Consider the following 17697-nt stretch of genomic DNA (forward strand, 5'->3'; position numbering starts at 1 on the left):
AAATCATTCATTGATTTTCATGCATTATGTATGAAAATGAAGCCACGTGTTTGAATATTCCGACTATTCAGTTTTTTCAATCGTTTTCACATTGCTACTCCTAAGATTATTGTTTTTAATTTTGAAACCTTACTTATCAACAACCCTTTAGTTAACTGTATATCATTTTTTTAATTTGTTTTCTCTTTTTCAGGGAAATGTTTGATGATAAATTAAATGATAGCAAACGCAAGGTTAGCTCTTATCACTCAACTGAAGCATAGCACTCCATCTATTGAATGAATAAAGAGATAATGTTCCAGAAATTCATTCAATTCACTTTACTTCTTTCAGAATTATTACACCCTGAATAATTCCCCTGAAATTTCATTTATTATATCATTAATAATAAACAAAAATTCTTCACGATGCTAGAAATGTGTGCTTATTCAAAGTGAACTAAAGTACAAGATCAAATAAGGAAAATTCTGATTTTGCATCACCGATGAGCTTGAATACATTCTGTTGTGATGTCAATTGCTTAAAAAAGTAATAAACCTTTGAATTTACTCACATTTGAACAACAATTCATATGAATTCAAGGCTCTTTTGATTGTTTACAAATGAATTGATTAGGGATCACATAATTTATTGTTCATTTCCTTCCTAAAAGATGGAGTTGCCTTCGTACTGGCAGCTTCAAGTTGTTAACATTTATTGCGAAGAGTAAAGTAAGGTAACCAAAGAGTAAGCTGTCTTTACTCTTTGGTTTATCGTTTAATTGAATTAAAGCAAATTTAGATAAATTTTCAACTTTTTTTGTGTCCACAAACAATCAAGATCACACTAAAACCCAACTCTGAACTGGAAACAAATATCGTAAACATACATGGACTAAATATTATTCAATCTTATTCAATCTTTTACAAGCTCGGCTTATCACACACAAGGACAATTCGCGATTTAAACTTTCATTTCTTTAATTTTCAGCCATTCATAATAACAATAAATGAAAAATACTCATATCGAACATCAATAGTTGATGTTTACTCAAGCTTTCCGACTAAACCAACAATTTTACCCTTGCTGAAATATTTGATTTACCCTCAGTTACTCTAACTGTTTTAAGAGTGATCTCAAACCAGGCGCTGTTGAAGCAGCCAATGAGGTGTTTAGGCGCAATTTCAATGCTGATAAGGCCAAAGAGGAGGATATTAAGTGTAATTTGGTGATGCCGACAATTAACCAAGTAACTGGTACATTTGAAGTGTCTCCAAATTGAAATGAATATCATTTTAGAGGTCTTGAAAAATATGAAAAAATAAGGATGTAGGAAAAACACAAGAGTAAAAGAGATGTGAATTGATAGTTAGATCCTGATCTAGTTCAATAATAGAGTATATTTAATTCACAAGTAAATAAAATTGAAGCGACTCAGGGCTTGAGGTAAGCTAGAGATGATAGGTCCATATCCTTGAGCATTGTCATACAATTCAAATAGCGGTGCAGCTACCAATTTATAATTCTTGGGAACAGCAAATAAAGCTTTCTCCGGTAGTTGTACAAGAAATAGTTTCTTGTGCTCTTTTGGTTTAGTTATGTGAGGAGGAACATAAGGATATTGAGGTGGCTCAAAATTGGGTCTCCACCAATTACCAATTGTATCTTCAATTGTCCATTCATTAGCAATACCATCTTGGCGACCCAATGTTTCAGTGAGTAAACGCTTAAGACCTTCAACCTCATCTTCTCCGGCTTTAAGTTCACCACCGGGTAATTTAAAGAATGTTGTACCCAACTGTAATAGTAAGACATGAGGAGGATATTAAGTGTAATTTGATGATACCAACAATTAACGGTAAGGTTTTACTTTTACGGAGAAAGGCGTAAACATTAAAAATCATCCAATGGTAGACGTTTTTTAAGAGCGCTCTTTATGAACAATTGAATTAAATGAAGCTAATTAAGGCCCCAGGCCGACCTAAGCCCACCCCAACCTTACCAAACCTAACCTAACCGAACCTAACCTAACCTGACCGACCAACCAACAGCCCCTTGATCAAACTTACCTAACCAAAAAATCATATGTTTTAATGTTTATGCCTTTCTCCGTAAAAGTAAAACCTTACCCAATTAACCAAGTAACTGGTACATTTGAAGTGTCTCCAATTCCTTGCCATGAGATTGTCCCAACACTGGAAAGTATCAACTTTGGTCTGGGTAAAAGATGTTACACTTTCTTTAGTAAATTGGGTAAACCAATTCGATCTTCACGTGATTTAAAGGTTCGTTGGTCCAGATTCAGTGATGAAGGTGGTGGAAATGGATTGTTGACAACCAAAAATGGTGACCTGATGACTCTTGAAATTGTATTTGGACGTAAACCAAACATGGAAGCTTTCACAGATGATTTGGATGCTTCAATATCTATTCACCAGTCCAATGAGCTACCCTTGAGTAGTCAAAAGATATCCAAATTAAAACCTGGTTACAATTATTTGATCACATTTGACAAGATAATTGAGAAGCGGATGCCTCCACCGTTCAGGACTGGATGTGATCAATATAAACAAACTATGAATGGCAACAATGAACAGGTTAACACTGGTAAATTAGTTGATGAAAGAAACTTCATGGGCATTGTTTCACCTCACTTGAAACCTCCTCAATCTAAATACGATTGTGTTGATCAATGTTTACTCACCTTGTACCGGCAAACTTGCAACTGTTTACCATCTGATATCAATGTTAGACGTGACCTGTTACGATCGAATGACACTTTTTGTACCAATGCAAAATGTCAAACATTACAAATCCATCGAGCTGAATTCTGTGCCACTCTACCTCGATGCAAACCCAACTGCGAAGATGAACTTTACAATTTTGAATTCACAATTACATCAACACTCAAAAACATAGAACCTCATCAAGACCAATCAATTATAACAACGGCGGAGCTGGTTATATTCCAAGGCCAATGGTTCCAAACGGTCAATTTCAATCTTATGGTCTTCAGGTGAGTTTAATCTTTTCAGAATTTATTTTTTATCCGATTTACTCAAGTTTCTTTTCTTTATTTACAGGAAGCTGGAACTTATCATGGATCTTTGAGTGAATCAGTACCTGATATCGTCAATGTGCTTGGTACACTGAGTAAAGCTTTTGTTACCGTTCGGAAGTCATCAGGGCCTGATGTTGTCTATGAACATCGTCCTCAATATAATTATTTTGATTTTGTTTTTCAATTAATGACTCTGGCCTGTGTTTGGTTAGGTTTCTCCATTTTCTCAATCATTTGGAAACCATTCTATATAATTTTCAAAATCATTTCATTTTGTTGCTGTTTATCTCGAAAATTACAAAAAACAAAGCCTCTAGTCACTATAGATTGAAAATGATGAGAATAAAATTGGAAAATATTGTTACCTGAATATTGCAATGAAATAAAATATGAATGATGATTCAAAATGATTCACGTTTTCGTTAATGCAATCTTTATTATCGATTTAGAAGGATGATTAGTATGTTTACCAACTTGGTAACAAGAGTTGAGTTTTAAGTCGGATACAAAAATGATGTAGAATCTCTGATAAAAAATTAGGCTCAAATTTTACATTTCTACATAGTTTATCTGGTCCATAAGATCGTCAATCTTATTTTTCAGGGTTTCAATGATCTCCGGGGAAACAAAAAGATGAGTTGCATCAAGATCTTGGTTGATGAACTTCGTACCAAGAGAATGCAGAAGAAACTGTTTCATTTGAGCATCGCATTCAATAAGAATGCCTTTCATAACATTAACCATCGTGTTCAAATAGGATTTGATTGAGCACTTCAAACGAACAAATTCAAGGAAATAAAATTAATACAAGATAGTTGAGGTAATAAAACAGAACCAGGTGTTTATCAGATGCAAGTGATCGGTAAAAAAAGTAAACAATCAAAACCACAGCAACGCAAGTTAAGTCAAGTTTGCAAATGCATTAACATAAAGTCCCATAATTTATCCTTACAGGTTATTACATTCCAATCTGAAATGCTAGATGGCGACATGTTTTGTAAGCATTTTCACTCCATTCGAGTTCATTTCGAAACTGATAAAGCAACAGCCAAAACAATCCAAATCTCACAGACAGTCTCTGAGACAGAGTCTTACTCCAAGCCTCACTCCAAGACTCCTTCCCAGTCTCTCTTTTCGCTCTCCTTTCTTTTACTCTCTACTTCCATTCTAAAGCTCTTTTTTCCGAAGCATAAACTCGAAGGAATATAAACTTTTCTGTTGTTGTTGTTAACCATGTGATTCTTTTTTCTATTTTTATGCGGGAAACAATCACAAGCACAGGCAATGTTTTCTATCAATCAATCAATTTCCACTTTTTCAACTCTCTTGCTCAAATAACCAGTGAAATGCCTGAAAAAGTGTCGCATTCCAGTGATTACCATTATCATCGTTAGCCAACACAATAATAACCAATATCACCGTTCAAATTGTTCATTTGGATCATCAAATTACCCAATTATCAATTGAAGGATAGGGAAGAAGGAAAAGCAAAAGTGAAATGCCCAGATCGTTTTTGGTTAAAAAAGCAAAGCATTGTGATCATCACCACCACCACCACAACCACCACCACCGACATCATCATCACTCTTCTTTCTTTTCACCAAACCTACTCCCAGCCATCGGACCTCCAACACCTCCAAGTCAAGGTAACACTCTTTCTGTAATGATTAAGATGCTCAATTTGAATTGGTAAAAGAATGAAACAAAAAAAAGGAAATAAAATGTTTTGTAAAAACTAAACGAAGAGGTTTACTTGAGATGGAAAGAGTTGAACTGAGAGGCGAAGGTTATTGCAAGTGGATGAGAAGCAACAAAAGAATGTTCAAGTGAACAAGAAGATGATGGTGATGATGGATAAAAGAAGTAAAGAGAAGAAAAAAGAAAAGAGATTCAACAGGGAAATGGTTAAAGTAAAATCGAAGCTCAATTGTGAATAACAATTAGAGAGTTGATCAAAGAATTGATTCGAAACTCAAATCTTTTCTCATTTTCTTTTCCATCCTCTATTCATCTTCCCTTTCCTCTTTTGATTACCTATGCTGATGAGTAAATGCCATTTCCATCCAATGTAAAGAAAAGAAATTTTCGAAGAAAATAAACCAATTCTAAACATTCGAATTCGTTATCATACAATTTCAATTTTACCATCAACAACCTTTAACCATTCAATTTCAACCCTAACCAAGTAACTAAAAGGTATAAAGTTAACATGTGAAAATATGAAACCGCAAAGTTGATAAAGCCAGAGAAAAGCGAACAAAAAAAGGAAAAACTTTTTTTGCCCTTTTACCAACAATAACTGTGAATATGATATTTATATTGACTGGGAGGGAGAGATGAAAGTGTTTGGATGTGAAACTTGATACGAGTCGTATTATTGACTGTTGAATGTTGGCCAATATTAAACTGTTAAAGGATAAACAGTTAAAGTAGAGAGTCCAGTTTTTGGATCAATTTGTTTGTCCAAAGTTAAGTGTAATTTGTTAACCCAATGGATTTACGCGACACAAAAGTAGCCTTTGATAAAGAAAGTGTATAAACACAAAAATGGTGAATAACAAGGCAAACAAAATAATGATGCTAATAATGGAAAAAAGTGACCGAAAGAGAATGAGCAAAGACGACTGGCAACAGGGAGTGAACATTATCAGACTGGGAGGTGAAGAGTTGAATAAGCTTTTGATAGGCATTCAATGATAATTATGATATTCAATACTTTGATGGATCCAAAGAAGAAAATGAATTTTTCTTCTTCTCTCTCAAAGTAAACAATTTCAAGAAGAAAATTTAAAATCTTTCAATATAATCTTTCCCAATGAATCTTGAATGTTGCTCAATGCAAAGCCAATTGTTAATCCTCATTTGGAGTTATCTGGTTTCCTTTATTTCTACCTTTTTTCATCGTTATTAAAATTGCCTTTAAATTGAACAAGTTTATATTTATCATTGTTATTAGCATTTACTTTCGTCTCTTGATGCACTTTATTGTAATATAAATCCGTTTGTTAAACAAGTTGATGTTTACAGCTAAATCAACAGTAAATTGTTGCCCGGCCTTTGTTTCATTAGGAAATGTATTAATAATGTAATAAAGTGAGAGATGAAATTTTGTTACCGGCAACAGTAAAGATTGACACTAAAATGGAGAAAAGGTAAAGTGAAAAGAAATCAACTTATTAACGTTATTAATATCAACAGAAGCAACACAAATAATCAGAAAGATATTAGATATGTTATAAATTGTAAGCTGGTGAAACCTGGTAAAGGCATGGAAGAAGAGAGAAGAGAGAAAAGGTAAAACTAAAGGTAAAGAGAAAAGGTAAACACGCAAAAAATCGTTTCATCAATCTTGTAATTCTGCTGTTTATTTCTTCTTCTTCTTCTTTCTTTTTTTGTTACTTTATCGTCTTCTTCTTTTTCCTTCTTCCGTCTCTTCCTGTTTTATCATCTCAAAAGTGAGCCTCTTAACTTACAGTTGAATGGCTTTTTGAAAGACCATTTCAATTGGTTATCATTTTGTTACGAAGAAGCAAAATGGTGAAAAAGGTAAAAGAAAGAAGAAGAGGAATGATGGAAGAAGAAGAAAAAATTTCAATTGTTTCATTGGATTCGAAATTTATATCCTTTTCTCTTACACCTTTTATCTGGTTTCATTTTGTGACCCAAACTATTGGTAATCATAAAGAGTAAAATGAGTTTAGAGATTTGTATCGATTCGAGTAAACTTTTTTTTGGTCGACTCTTTAAGAATCTTTATTTCCGTCTCTTTACCTTTTATTGAGAGTAAAATTATTTTCCAAAAGATAATATGCTAAAACTCCCAGAATGAACATTAACAACAAGTGGAAACTAGTTGAGCCTGGAATCATCACAAGTTCTGATCAACAGGGGAAACAGTGAAATGGAAATGTAGCCAAAAATGCTATCAATTTCCATTGACTTTTATGTTGCACCAATAAAGACTTGCACTTTGATATTGAATGATGAACATTGGTGAACATTAGTAAAGCCATTTTTCGTCGTTTTCCTGTTAACACTTTTTACTTGAGAAACTAAGTAAAACGGAAAATGCTAAAAGGAAAGAACATTTCGATTCATTTTCTTCCCTTCGAATATGATAAACTTTAAAGTTGCGCTTTTGTCTTCTTCTGTTTGCAACAGTTTTTGTTAGCATAAACTTGCAGGTAAAGTTCAAGTTGTATATATTAATGTTATTTGGGTGACAAGCAGTTCTCATGAGATTTATTGGATTGATGGTGACAGTTTGAAGGGTATTTGCATTGAGTGTATACATTGAGTATAAATATCATGAAAAGGTCTATTGGGTCGTTTAAAGGGATTAAAGTGAAAGTAGAAGAGAGTAAAAAAAGAGAGAAAATCGAAAGAGTGAACTTTTTTTTATCTCTTCGCTCTTTTCATTCACACAACAAGGTAACTTGTTGCCAATAATATGATATTATTTTTGATCCATTCTCTCTCTTCGCACTTCGAACAACCGATCAACATTATTTATCAACCCTTTTCTTATCCAAATTGAATGAAGTAAAGTCTAAAGACATTTTGTAACAATTTTGTTGCCATTTTACAGACCGAAAACTGTTCAAATCCAAAGAGATCAACATTTTTTCACCGAAATTTCCTTTGATGACAAATTGAATGTGAAACATTGAGTTTCAAGGTTCAACTTTAGATCGACTCAATACTTTTATCAAAAGATGAGAAGTTTTTTCACTCGATTTCAAACATTTTATTCCACTTTCTGTTTATCCATTTTTCAATACTTTTCATTTTCTTTGTAACTTTTCCTTTGTTTTTCTAATACTCATGAAATGTATCGATTGAATGTTAGCTAAAAGAAATCGATAAAATCTGTCGATATAAATTGATCGCAGTCAAGTTGAGATGCTTAACTTTTCTAAGTAAACTTTTCTAATAAAAAGCGATTCGACTTAGACAATTGCAAGTGGATTCATTTTTGGCAAACTTTGTCTCTACTTGAAACATTTACATTAAACAAGCGATCATCATTTCAATGAATGTCAACTCTTCTCTTTGCCTTTTCTCAACAAATTCAAATTGGAATCGAGCGATTCGCTTTGGAAACTTTAACTTTCTTTCCTTAACTTCACTTGTTATCGTTTCAACTGCTAATTCTGATTCCTTTTTCTATTCTTTCCATTCCCCTGTTGCACCTTCCTTCCTCTTTCTTTTCTCTTCTCTTTTCGCATCCATTTTCTTTGCCAGTCATCACTGTGACTGAGTTTTGTCGCTAAAGGAAAATGTCAATCAAATGATGAAGAGAAAAGTCTTTACACCAATAGAATCAATTCATACCCTTTCATGAAGGTAATTCAATTCTATCCTGACAATCATCTTTAACCATCTCCTTCTCATCATTTTCATCATCAAATTCTAATTCATTCTTCTTCCCTTTTTTTAACCTCATTTCACTCAAAACTATCATCACCTCGAACCTTGATTCAATCATTTTTCTTCCAACAATTTCAACAAGAATAACAACATTTAGAATCTGATTAACATTGAAAGAACGGCAAAGTTTGAACAACAAGTTGATGATGAGCCAGGCTTGATGACAATCGAGTAATAAATAATGATAAAACAATGTGCATAATCAGTGAGAATCAAAAAGAGAATTGAAATCACAAAAATGACATGAAATATTGAGAAGCCAAATAAAGTTTATTCACTTTTTGCATTAATTTGAAAATCTCATGACAGATAATTTAACATTTAAAGTCGAGGAAATGTAAATTATGATAATTTTGTGCCTCTTATAATAAAAATTGATTATCTTTTCACCATTTCCATTTCTTTTTATATTCAGCCTCGGTAAGAGGCTCACTTGTAATGTTCACAATTTAAGACAAAAGTTGTGCATCATTTGATTGTTCATTTAAAACAGTTGAAATCGATCCAAGTTGCATCTAAAAGCCTTTGAGTTGTAAAGGCGAATATTGATGATGAATTTCTTTTTCTTTTCCTTTTTGTTTGAAACGAATTCAGGCCAACAAACTTGTTTCTCTGGTTATTTAGACCTTTCTTTGCAAATTCATTCCTGGCTCACCTCTGAAACTGCTCATATTTCAAGTGATCCATCATCATTGCAACTGTCAGTCGAAGATGAAAAACTCGATTCTCTCACTTTCACCTCAATCCAACAGTTTTGTCTCCAACTTTGACCATTGTTTCAAATCGGCACCAATTGAGTAAAGCAGGCAGCGAATTTTGATGAGAAATTGATTATCATTGACGGTCCAATTTCAATCCATTGGGTCATCATCTCGAGTCTAATCAGACAACCCATTGGAGGTCAGTTTCAATTGACCTTTTCTTAGCTTCTTTTCATTACCAGAAAACTGGTGACATTTATTTTTGTCTTACCTGTTGGTTGCTCAATTGCTTTCATTCAATCCCAATACTCTTATCTACCCATCTTGAATCCCACCTTCAGCCATCCTCATCTTCATAAACTCTTTACTGCTCTTCACCCACTAGCCTTGCCTCAAACTATTGATCAAAGGTTCAAACATTTTCTTTCGCTTCCTTCAAAGGACAATTGTCCGTTCTTTCAACTTTTTTGGCTACTTTTATTCCTCATTCCCTGTTTTCATTCCTGAACAACAGTAACATGAATGACACGAGAAAAGGACAGAAAAAGGAAAAAAAACTCATCAGCTTTCATCAATTCTTTCAACTATTGGTTTCCTTTCATCTTTATTAACTGATTCTCTATTTACTTCAATCTCTCTTCATCAATTCCAACTTAAAAACTGTCAAATTATTGTCCATTCAACCATTTTCATCCACTCCTCTCAAAGCCAGCAAAAAGACAAAAATAGCAAACACAGAGAGAAAAGAAAAAAATGAAGAGAGAAAAGTTCCAATTCCAATTGAAAGCTGAAATGGAGAATAAAAAAGGCAAAAAATGGACGCAAAATTTGACAAGTTTGAAACGATTGAAAACACACAAAAATTGCAAACTCATTCAAAATCAATTAAAGGTTGAAAAGAAAACTCGAAACTTGAAAAGCAAAACTTGCAGAAATTTGAATAAAGAAATTCACAAAATTCATTTCTTTCCCTCTTTTCCTGCAATTATCCTCTTCTCCATCCAAAGAGAAAAGTGAAACAGAAAAAAAATGTAGCGTAAAAAGAAAGAGATTAGAGCAATATTTCATTGAATCTGTGACCTGGAAAATAAGGTTATGACTTACAACAGGTAACAACCTGTAGTTGCAACATTTCATTTCCATATCAACCTTTTTTCATCTCACATTTTTCATCGCAAAATGTTTATCCTAATATTAAAAGTAAACAAGAAGAAAAGTTGCATTGATGAGGAAATCATTATCATGGTAAATTAATGATGTTTCAAAGGAAAATCTGAAAATGTGGCAAAAAGAAGAAAATATTTTCGAAAAGCTGAACAGAAAATTTTGCCTAATTTTTCAATTCCAAGTTGCTAACAATTGATTGCGATAACTTGGGTAAACCTTTGAGATGAAAAGTCTTTTTTGATGTTTCATTCAAATTGGCTTTTCCAGTGCACAAACACATTTAATCACATTAGCCTGTTGATCAATCTGTGGTTCATCAACTATCATTATCTTGTTTCATTCAATTCCGTGTTTACTTTTTTATTATTCAATGTTGCCACTTTTTCCCTCTTTCCTCTAAACTCTTTTTCCACCTTTTCTGGTTCGCACAAGTTTCATCATTATAATTGACTAACAAATGGTTTTATCATCTTAAATTTGATGCAAAAAGAGATTCAATTAAGGTAAACTTTTTCTTCTCAAATCAAAATATTTCATCTTGAATGGCATTAATAAATGAATGTAATCATAATCATAATGTAAATTGGATTCCCTTTTTAGCCAGATAAACATTTGTAGAAGTCTAGCTTCGGTTAGGACTATTTATTAAATATAATCCTTTAAAGTTAATGAGAGTTAATATTAATTGTTGACCATCTAAAGTTGTTTCAATTGTTAGAAGAAAAAGGATAATTAAGAAACATAGAAGAGATAGTTAATTAATGAAAGATTATGAAGGTAAAAAGATCAATAAAAAAGTGTTCTTCAAATCAAAGTCTAAAGTGTCTATTTCTTAAGCATACGTTATTGAATTAACGCATTAACTAAACGTATACCTTATCACGGACGATATTAGCTCAGTTACATACGTTATTAACTTAACGTATATATTGGCGTATATATTAACGTATACATAAACCACCCAAAAGACTTACAAGTCGACAGGATCTAAAATGTCCTCAAACAGTTCTGATGATGAATATGTTTCATCTAGTGAGCAAAGTGAGCTCAGTTCGTTTATTTATGTTCCTCGAACCAAACCAAAGATACAAATATTCAAAGGAAATGGAAAGGATGAAATAACCATTGAAAATTGGTTTAAGCTTATCGACATATTCGGACGTAAACATGGTTGGAACGATGAGAAAAAGTATGAAATGGTTTCCGAATACTTAGAAGGGGAAGCTATAAACTTCTACCTTGACTTGATTGAACAGAGTAATTGGACTGATTTTAAAACAAGAATGATTCAAAGATTTGGTGTGAAAACTGATGATCCAGTAACAAAATTTTTGCACACTAAATATGAAAAATCGAAAGGTTTTGATCAGTTTTTCAATGAAAAACGAAGGTTGGCTTTATTAGCTGGTTTTACTGAAAAACAAGCCGTTATTATGATGATTGATAGTCTGGATGATCAGATGAAAATGTGCTTCGTTTCGCATCAACCAGTAACCTTTGATGCTTTTTATTCAATGGCCATAAAAGCAGAAATCAATCTCAACAAAATGGCATCAAAACATATTGATAGAGATTCAAAGCAAAAGCCGATTATTAAGGCTGAATCAAAGGTAACTAAAACTAAGAAAATGGGAGCTTGTTACAACTGTGAAAAGCAAGGTAAAGGAAATCAGTTACATTGGAGTTGGGATTGCCCATTGAAGAAGCATGTTCCATCGGTTAATTATGTAACTGATAAAATTGATGAAGAAAAAGATGAAATTAATTTAAACTAAGAAGCAGACCTGATAGATCTTCTCATATAATATTGCCAGGGAAATTTAATGGATTGCCAGTCAATATTATTTATGATCCTGGATCCATGATTTCCATTGTGAACAACAAACTTGTAATGAAATCTTCGAATGATGACAGTAAAAATAAAATTATATTCACTACCTTGTCTGGCAAAGGTTATTTATCAGGTCTAACAAATGCTTCGTTAAAAATAGGAAAAATTGAGAAGAAAGTGAACATTTATGTTACAAATGAGTGGACAATTGAACTGTTACTTGGTCTTGATCTTATTTGGAAATTTAACTTAAGGTGTTCTAGTGACTATAAGATTAGTCAATTTGTTGGAGAATCAGTAAGACCTGAAAAGTTAGAACAACAATCTGAGTCAAAAGAGCTTACAAACAGTTACTATATTGACTTAAAGGTAAAAATTGATCAAGGAAATGAACAGCTTTCCAATTTATTAAGTGAATATCAACATATATTTTCTGATGACAAATTCAATATTGGATTAATTGATCAATATACCTGCAGTATTGAATTGAATTCCAATGTACCAATCAATCTTAGGCCATACCGATGTGCGAAAGTTGAACAAATGAGAATTGATGAAGAGATCAACGAATTATTGAAACATGGTTTTATACGTATATCTTCATCACCATATGCATCACCAGTTACTCTTGTCAACAGAAAAGGTGAAACAATTAGATCTCGATTTTGCATCGACTATCGGAAATTAAATGAAGTCACAATAACAGATAGATATCCGATGCCCAGAATCGATGATATAATTGATGAGCTAACTGGAATGAATTTTTTCAGCATTTGTGATATGAGATCGGGTTTTTGGCATATTAAAGTAAAAGAAAGTGATATTTACAAAACAGCTTTTGTAACACAGAATGGTCATTTTGAATGGTTGAGAATGCCATTTGGTCATAAAAATTGTCCAGCTATTTTTCAAAGAACCATTCGCCTTTTACTAGAAAAGTACAACTTAACAACCTTCTGTCATAACTATATCGATGATATTATTATTTATTCCAAAACTGAAAGTCAACACTTTGAACACTTGAAATCGCTATTCAATATGCTAGATAATGAGAATATAAAGCTGAATATTTCAAAATGCGAATTTGTCAAGAGTAAAATAACTTATTTAGGTCATTTGATTGGAGAATCAAAAATATCTCCCTTATATTCAAACATTGAATCAATCACAAGTTTGCATCCACCTCAAAATTTGACTGAACTCAGGCAATTTCTAGGTAAAGTTAATTATTACCACAAATTCGTCAAAAATATTGCCATGATTTTAGCTCCACTTCATGAGTTATTGAAAAAGAACGTTAAATTCCTTTGGGATGAAAAGTGTCAGAAAGCTTTCGACCTCATCAAAATGTTGTTAACGGGTAAACCAATATTGAATATATATGATTGCAATAAGAAGTGTATCTTGCAAACTGATGGGTCGAAGAAAGGAATTGGAGCTGTGTTAAAACAGCTTGGTGATGATAATAAGTTACATCCAGTTGGATATTTCAGTAAAAAATTGACCGATTATCAAAGTCGGTATCCGGCAACACATTTAGAGTGTTTAGCAGTCATAGAGTCCATAAAGTTTTGGCATCATTATTTATATGGCAATCGCTTCACCATTATTACCGATCATGTAGCTCTAAAATCCATCTTAAAATTCAAACAGACTGGTTCTCGTTTGTTTTCGTGGGCTTTCTTCTTGTCACAATATGAATTCGACATCATTTATCGACCTGGTATTGATAATGAAGAAGCTGACTTTTTATCAAGACAGCCGGTACTGGAATTTGAACGGGACTCGGACATACCATTAATCAACTTTATTTCAACAGCTATATTAAGTGAATCCCAAAAAAATATCGATTTAAGCATTGATAAATCATTATCAAAAGAAAATGATATGGTAATCAAGAGAAGCGCTAATGGAAAAATACGTTTAGTGATTCCTGAAGACCTACGATTTTATTTGATGAATAAGGTTCATCATGATTTCGGTCATTTGGGTTCAAGAAAAATGATAACTATGATAAGTTACTTGTATACATGGAGAAACATGACCAACAATATCATAGATTATGTCAAAAATTGTGTTATTTGTAATCTTGGTAAGACTAAAAGAGAGAAATCGAACTGTCAACTGGGTCATTTCGGTCCAGCTAAACATCCATTACACATCATATCAATTGATACTATTGGAGGTTTCGACGGTTATAAGTCAAAGAAAAAGTTGATCAATATTGCAATCGACCATTTCACTCGCTATTGTTGGACAAATGCATCCAAAAATCAAAAATCCATAGATATTATCAATTTAATTAAGACAGTAATGAGAAAAGGAAAAATTGAAATAATACTGTGCGATCAATACAAAGCGATGACATCAAAACTATTTTACCGTTTCCTCATCGATAACAGTATTGAAGTATTTCATATTCCAAAATCATCACCGCATTCGAATGGTATGATAGAAAGACTCAATTCAAGCATTACAGACAAAATTAGATGCAGTATGATTGAAAATGACTACAAATATTCATGGGTTAAATACCTGCTTAGAGCTACAAACGACTACAACAATTCGATACATAACTCAGTTGGATTTACACCCAATTATTTGATGAATGGTGAGCTACCAGACCCTGCATTCAATTCAGTAGGTTGGCCACCATTAGATGAAGCTAGGAAAGTAGCTTATGAACTGAGTGAAAAAGCACATCAGTACAATAAGAAGGTTTTTGATGAAAAACATAAAGCAATAACATTCAATGAAAGTGACCAGGTTTACGTGAAAAATCTTGCAAACATTGCACTGGGAAAATTAGATCCACGTTATCTTGGCCCATTCCAAATTCATAGCAAACTTGCTAACAATATTTATCTTGTTAAAGTAGGAGAAGATTTAAAGATGGTTCATTCTCAACACATTTACCCAGTTTCAAGTTTGAATTCATACGACGAATGAAAAACCAAAGGTGTGGGGGTGTAGAAGTCTAGCTTCGGTTAGGACTATTTATTAAATATAATCCTTTAAAGTTAATGAGAGTTAATATTAATTGTTGACCATCTAAAGTTGTTTCAATTGTTAGAAGAAAAAGGATAATTAAGAAACATAGAAGAGATAGTTAATTAATGAAAGATTATGAAGGTAAAAAGATCAATAAAAAAGTGTTCTTCAAATCAAAGTCTAAAGTGTCTATTTCTTAAGCATACGTTATTGAATTAACGCATTAACTAAACGTATACCTTATCACGGACGATATTAGCTCAGTTACATACGTTATTAACTTAACGTATATATTGGCGTATATATTAACGTATACATAAACCACCCAAAAGACTTACACATTTAATGTTATTTTATTATCATCTTCATTGCTATTGGTAAACCAAAAATATCAGAGTAAAGAGAGAACTTTTTTTTCTTCTACTTTCTCTTCAAATTTCATTCGATTTGGCATTTAACCAGAATAATGTATTACAACTTACCATTTATTGGAGCGAAAGTAAAAATGATGATGAAAGGTAAAAAAAGACTTTGCCAAAGTTCTGCTTCTCACCATGTTAGCCTCAGGTTATTCGGATTTTTAAACCTAATTTTCTTCTCTTTCATTAACATAACATTGAGTTTCATAACTTTCACTCCCAGCATTCTTCCCTTATCAAATGCAAACAAGAATCGACTATAAAAGCAAATCAGTCAAAATATTTTCGCAAGAAATCTTCAAATCTCAACAATTAACAAACATTTGAAAGCTTGTTAAACAAATCAGTAGAAATTAACTTTGACAAAATTTAGAAAAGTTAATAACTATTAAGATTTTGAAAAAACACAAAAATTCAGAGAAAAGTGATAAGTTTCGATCATTCTTTAATTCTTCTTTAACTTTTTTCGATTTGAGTTTGACTGAAATTTAAAATTTCTCTTCAGTTCAATGTTGTTCGAAGTGTTGATATTTAATAGAGTTTTTTCATTCTTTTTACTGGTTCAGAGTGTTGAATGAGTTGACTTGAATTTCGTTAGTAACCAACATTTGGCCGTTATCATTACCATGGCTTTGTTCAGTCTTGTCTTATTTGATTTCTTTTTCTTTTCAACTCATTCTTTCCTTTCTCATGATTCAATAGAAAATGACAAGGAAGAAAAAAATGAAAATCTCCTCAGGCGCTTTCGACGTGACAAAAGAAGATGTAATTTTCTTTATTCTCTATTCAGTTAAACTCAGCAGTTTTCTTATTTAACATTTTCTCTCTTCTATTCATTACTTTATACTAATTTGTTGTCCTATTCTTACCCTTAATCATATTCTTTCAGCACGATAATGATAATCATCATTTTATCCTTCATTAGCATTTCATTGCTGTAAGCAAAAAGAGTTGAGAGACAAAAAAACTTTCGCTTTTCCCAAGTTAGTTATTCAACAAATTGACATTAAAACTTGATATCATTTACAGCATTTCATTCATCTTTAAAGCTGATGAAATAATTGAATAATAAAAAGGTAAAGAGAAGCGCCATGAGTGAGGAAGAAGAGAAAAACAAAGAATCGAAAGAATAGAAAAGAGAATGAAAAGTCATTTTCCAAACAGATTAATATAAATACACCTTTAAGGTAGAATGAGAAAAGAAAAGGAGAAAATTGATGGAAAAGAAAAGCGATCATTTCTGTCAACATAAAGACAAAGAAAAGTCGACGGATTTTTGATGAGCAGAAAAGTGTTTTAGAAAAAAAAGACATTCTACCTTTGTATCGTTTCTTCCTTCAACTACATGAAACGATACGTCTCGAGAATATTTTGAAACTCGAAAGCAAAGAGGAAGAAGAGAAGAAGGCAAAAAACATTTCCAGCTTTGATCAGCAGAAAAAAAGAGAAAAGAGATTTTTGCTGAATGAGCAACTTCAACTTTTCTCTTCTTTTTACATAATAATCTCGATTCTTGAGCTCACCTTGCTTCAAGTTTACCAACTTTTCTGGATCATAAACACACTATCCAACTCTTCCACTCAAACCTAAAAGAATGACTTTTTTCCAGTTGAGATTCTCATAACATTCATACACAAAACCCTTAGGAGGTCTTAAAGTTGCCTTTTGTAGTATTAAAACAGTAGTTGCTAAGCTATTTACCAGGTAAAGTAGGAAAAGAGAATAAAACTTTTGGAAAAGTGCAATAGAGAAAAAAAAAGATTCCATTTATGTGTGATCATTCATCCAATGTAATTTAAAAGATTTCCTCTCATTCCATCTTCATCTTAATGTTTCATCTCTTCTCATCTCTTCTCATTGCTTTGTGCAAACCTTTATAACCTGTTGGATGTTGAAGTTCATTTCTTTTTGTTCTTGAAAAAAAATTCTTCTTTTCGTTTCTCAATGGAAATAACCATTTCTTATCTAATGTTACCAGAGAGCTTAACTTTTCCGTTGCTTTTTCTTGTTCGTTTTTCTTCTTCTTCTTCTTCTTTTTCCCTTTTTTCATGTTTATTTATATATCTATATGTACGTTTACAGGATTGAGAAAAGGTTAAAGCTGATAGTTAACCCAAG

General features: G+C 32.4%; 3 protein-coding genes across 3 annotated transcripts in view; 2 read left to right on the forward strand and 1 right to left on the reverse strand.

Annotated features, from left to right (window-relative positions):
* Window positions 1-1364: 1364 nt before the first annotated feature.
* LOC107362184 (cleavage and polyadenylation specificity factor subunit 5-like) lies at window positions 1365-1804 on the reverse strand (the record flags this gene model as incomplete). The annotated part of the gene is made up of 1 exon (XM_089265932.1): window positions 1365-1804. A coding segment is annotated over one exon (417 nt), but the record flags the coding sequence as incomplete, so codon positions are not given.
* A 268-nt stretch (window positions 1805-2072) lies between these two features.
* LOC112539834 (uncharacterized) lies at window positions 2073-3450 on the forward strand. Its single transcript, XM_025162627.2, has 2 exons — window positions 2073-2995; window positions 3063-3450. Exons 1-2 carry the CDS (start codon window positions 2073-2075, stop codon window positions 3088-3090), a joined length of 951 nt encoding a protein of 316 aa, XP_025018395.1. The 3' UTR covers window positions 3091-3450.
* A 649-nt stretch (window positions 3451-4099) lies between these two features.
* LOC107362687 (uncharacterized) overlaps window positions 4100-17697 on the forward strand; it is a 48970-nt gene continuing 35372 nt past the window's right edge. Inside the window, exon 1 of the mRNA XM_015929799.3 lies at window positions 4100-4686. Within this exon, the coding sequence (XP_015785285.2) occupies window positions 4539-4686 (148 nt within the window). The 5' untranslated portion in view covers window positions 4100-4538. The remainder of the gene's footprint in view (window positions 4687-17697) is intronic.

The sequence above is a fragment of the Tetranychus urticae genome, chromosome 1 (genome assembly GCF_039701765.1).
Source record: "Tetranychus urticae isolate SD_2017Ah chromosome 1, NJAU_TeUrti_SD_1.0, whole genome shotgun sequence".
Lineage (NCBI taxonomy): Eukaryota > Metazoa > Arthropoda > Arachnida > Trombidiformes > Tetranychidae > Tetranychus > Tetranychus urticae.

Excerpts from the sequence above, each read along its gene's own strand:
- LOC112539834 (XM_025162627.2), top strand. The coding sequence starts at position 2,073 with ATGTTTATGCCTTTCTCCGTAAAAGTAAAACCTTACCCAATTAACCAA. Across the intron at positions 2,996-3,062 it reads TTCAATCTTATGGTCTTCAG|GAAGCTGGAACTTATCATGG; the intron begins GTGAGTTTAATC and ends CTTTATTTACAG.